Source organism: Propithecus coquereli, unplaced genomic scaffold (genome assembly GCF_000956105.1).
Source record: "Propithecus coquereli isolate 6110/MARCELLA unplaced genomic scaffold, Pcoq_1.0 Scaffold67, whole genome shotgun sequence".
NCBI classification, from domain to species: domain Eukaryota; kingdom Metazoa; phylum Chordata; class Mammalia; order Primates; family Indriidae; genus Propithecus; species Propithecus coquereli.
Window position 1 is genome coordinate 6475315 of NW_012152729.1, and position 2314 is coordinate 6477628.

Genomic DNA, 2314 nt, shown 5'->3' on the forward strand with positions numbered 1-2314 from the left:
TTCATCCCTAAATGAGACTGAATCTGCCACCTCACAGAGAATAAATTATAGTAGGCTTTCCGTATCCATGGGTTTCACATCAGGTAATTCAACTAACAGCAGGTCAAAAATATTAGGAAAAACATAATAAAACCTAACAATAGACAATAAAAATAGCATAAATAATAAAAATACCGTATAGCAACTATTTATATAGCATTTACAGTGCATCAGGTATTATAAGTAATCTAGAGATTAATTAAAGTATACAGGAGGATGTATGTAGTTTATATCAGGGACTTGAGCATCTGTGGTTTGGGGCATTTGCAGAGGGATGGTGTCCTGGAACCAGTCTCCCATGAACAACTGTACATTTCCTTTAACCTAAAACATATCAATTTAATTTTGAGAGCCTAAGATATTTTTTTCCCACTACAGGAGCTAATTCATGGCACTGTCAGCCTTTGTAAAGCCTACCAGCTATTGGGCCATGATGTTGGTCATATCATTCATATTGTTACAAATTACTAATTCTTAACCCACAGATAGAGGCAGGGGACCATTGTGTGTGTATGTGTAATTTTATGGAGTATATTAAAAATTTCTACCTTTTATAATAGCAATGTTTTCCCACCAGAAAATACATCCTAGAAAAAATATTTTGTACTGGTAGAGAAAACATGATGAGGAAGAATTTGGGAGGCAGAGGTTACAAAAGACTGAGAAATACATGAAAACCAACATCTGGAATTTTGGTTAAACCCTTCCCAGAACAGAGTTACGCCATTTGTTCAACAAGTATTTACCGAATATCTGCTTTGTGTTTGGCACTGGAGGACTGAGATGAATCAGATAAAATCCCCTATTCTCAAGAAGTTCACAGTCTCATAGAGGTCAAAGTGGTTATGCCAACAAATCATAACAGAAAAGGGGGACACCTATTGCTGTAGGAATATACAGTGTGATGGGTCACACAGGAGATGGTGGGAGAGATCTAGGAAAGCTTCCCAGAAGAGATGACTTTTGAGTTTGACGTTGAAGCTTGAGAAGTTCAACTATTGTGATAAAAGGAACCACTTTAGGGGGCAAGAGAGCAATGGATAAAAAGTCCAGACATGTGGGAAAGCTTGGTGTGCTTGGGGAACAGAAGTGAGTTCTTCATGTCATGCTGAACTGGTCCATTTTGGGAAGGGACGGGGTGTGGGCCTGGAAGACAAGGTGAAGTCTAGGTCACGGAAATATCTGGCGGTCCACCGTGCAGAGGAGGGTTGTGCTGTGTAGGCAACAGAGAAAACTTAGAATCGTTTTCAGCAGAATCATTTTAAGCAGGAGGGGGCGACACGTTTAACTGGATCAATGATGGTATTTGAGTTTCAAAGAAACCATAAATCTGCTGCAAGGTTCATAAAATATTTCCTCTTTAAGGAAGCTATTTCCCTTTGGGAGTCATGAGTGGGTCCATAGTTGGGCAAGATTTGAGGATGGACTTGGCATTTCTTTTGTAAAAAAACACAAATTGTCCAAATGGTTGTCATGAAGTAGAAAAGGGCAAATATGAAAAATAAACTTTTTTGGTTTTTTTTTTCCTCACACTCACTTGACTATTGAATTATTTCCTATGTTAACAAAACATATATAGCTGGAGCTCATGTTTTCTTGTGGCATTTAATGAAGGGGCAATACCCACACAGAAAACGGTGTGTCTAACCTGCCAGTGACCGCATTCCGTATCTACCAAATACTAAAGAGCCAATTTCTGAGTTTTGTTCCTAAATGCAGAGAGATTATTCTATGGTCCTACCATGCCAAATGGCTGTGGCTTCTCTAGACACTTAGAAGAAAGGACCAGTAAGAAAGATTTTCTTTGCTGATCTTCATGAAGAGGGGAGGGCCCTCAGATCTGCGGAGCTGAAAGCCACCGTGCACCGAATGGTCTTGGTGTGAGTGCACACCCTGTCTCCTCTTCCAACAGATAACACTGCCGGGGTGTATGCCCGGCGCGGAGGGTTCAGTCGGCAGAAGCAGGATCTGTACCTTCTGCCCATCGTGATCAGCGACGGTGGATTCCCACCTATGAGTAGCACCAACACCCTCAGCATCAAGGTGTGCGGGTGCGACGTGAACGGCGCGCTGCTGTCCTGCAACGCGGAGGCCTACATCCTCAACGCCGGCCTGAGCACGGGGGCGCTGATCGCCATCCTGGCCTGCATCGTCATTCTGCTGGGTAAGGGCGCTCCCTGGTCACCTGCAGGAAGGGCCTTAGCCCTAGATGCCCGTACTTGAAACACATGCTTCTCCGGCACGGGCTGGTTACCAGGGACACGCTACGCTGTGC

At 43.2% G+C, this 2314-nt stretch overlaps 1 protein-coding gene across 1 annotated transcript in view; it reads left to right on the forward strand.

The window, feature by feature from the left end:
• CDH11 (cadherin 11, type 2, OB-cadherin (osteoblast)) overlaps window positions 1-2314 on the forward strand; it is a 166345-nt gene that overhangs the window by 160806 nt on the left and 3225 nt on the right. The window contains exon 12 of the mRNA XM_012660589.1: window positions 1952-2203. Coding sequence (XP_012516043.1) covers window positions 1952-2203 — 252 coding nt within the window. The remainder of the gene's footprint in view (window positions 1-1951; window positions 2204-2314) is intronic.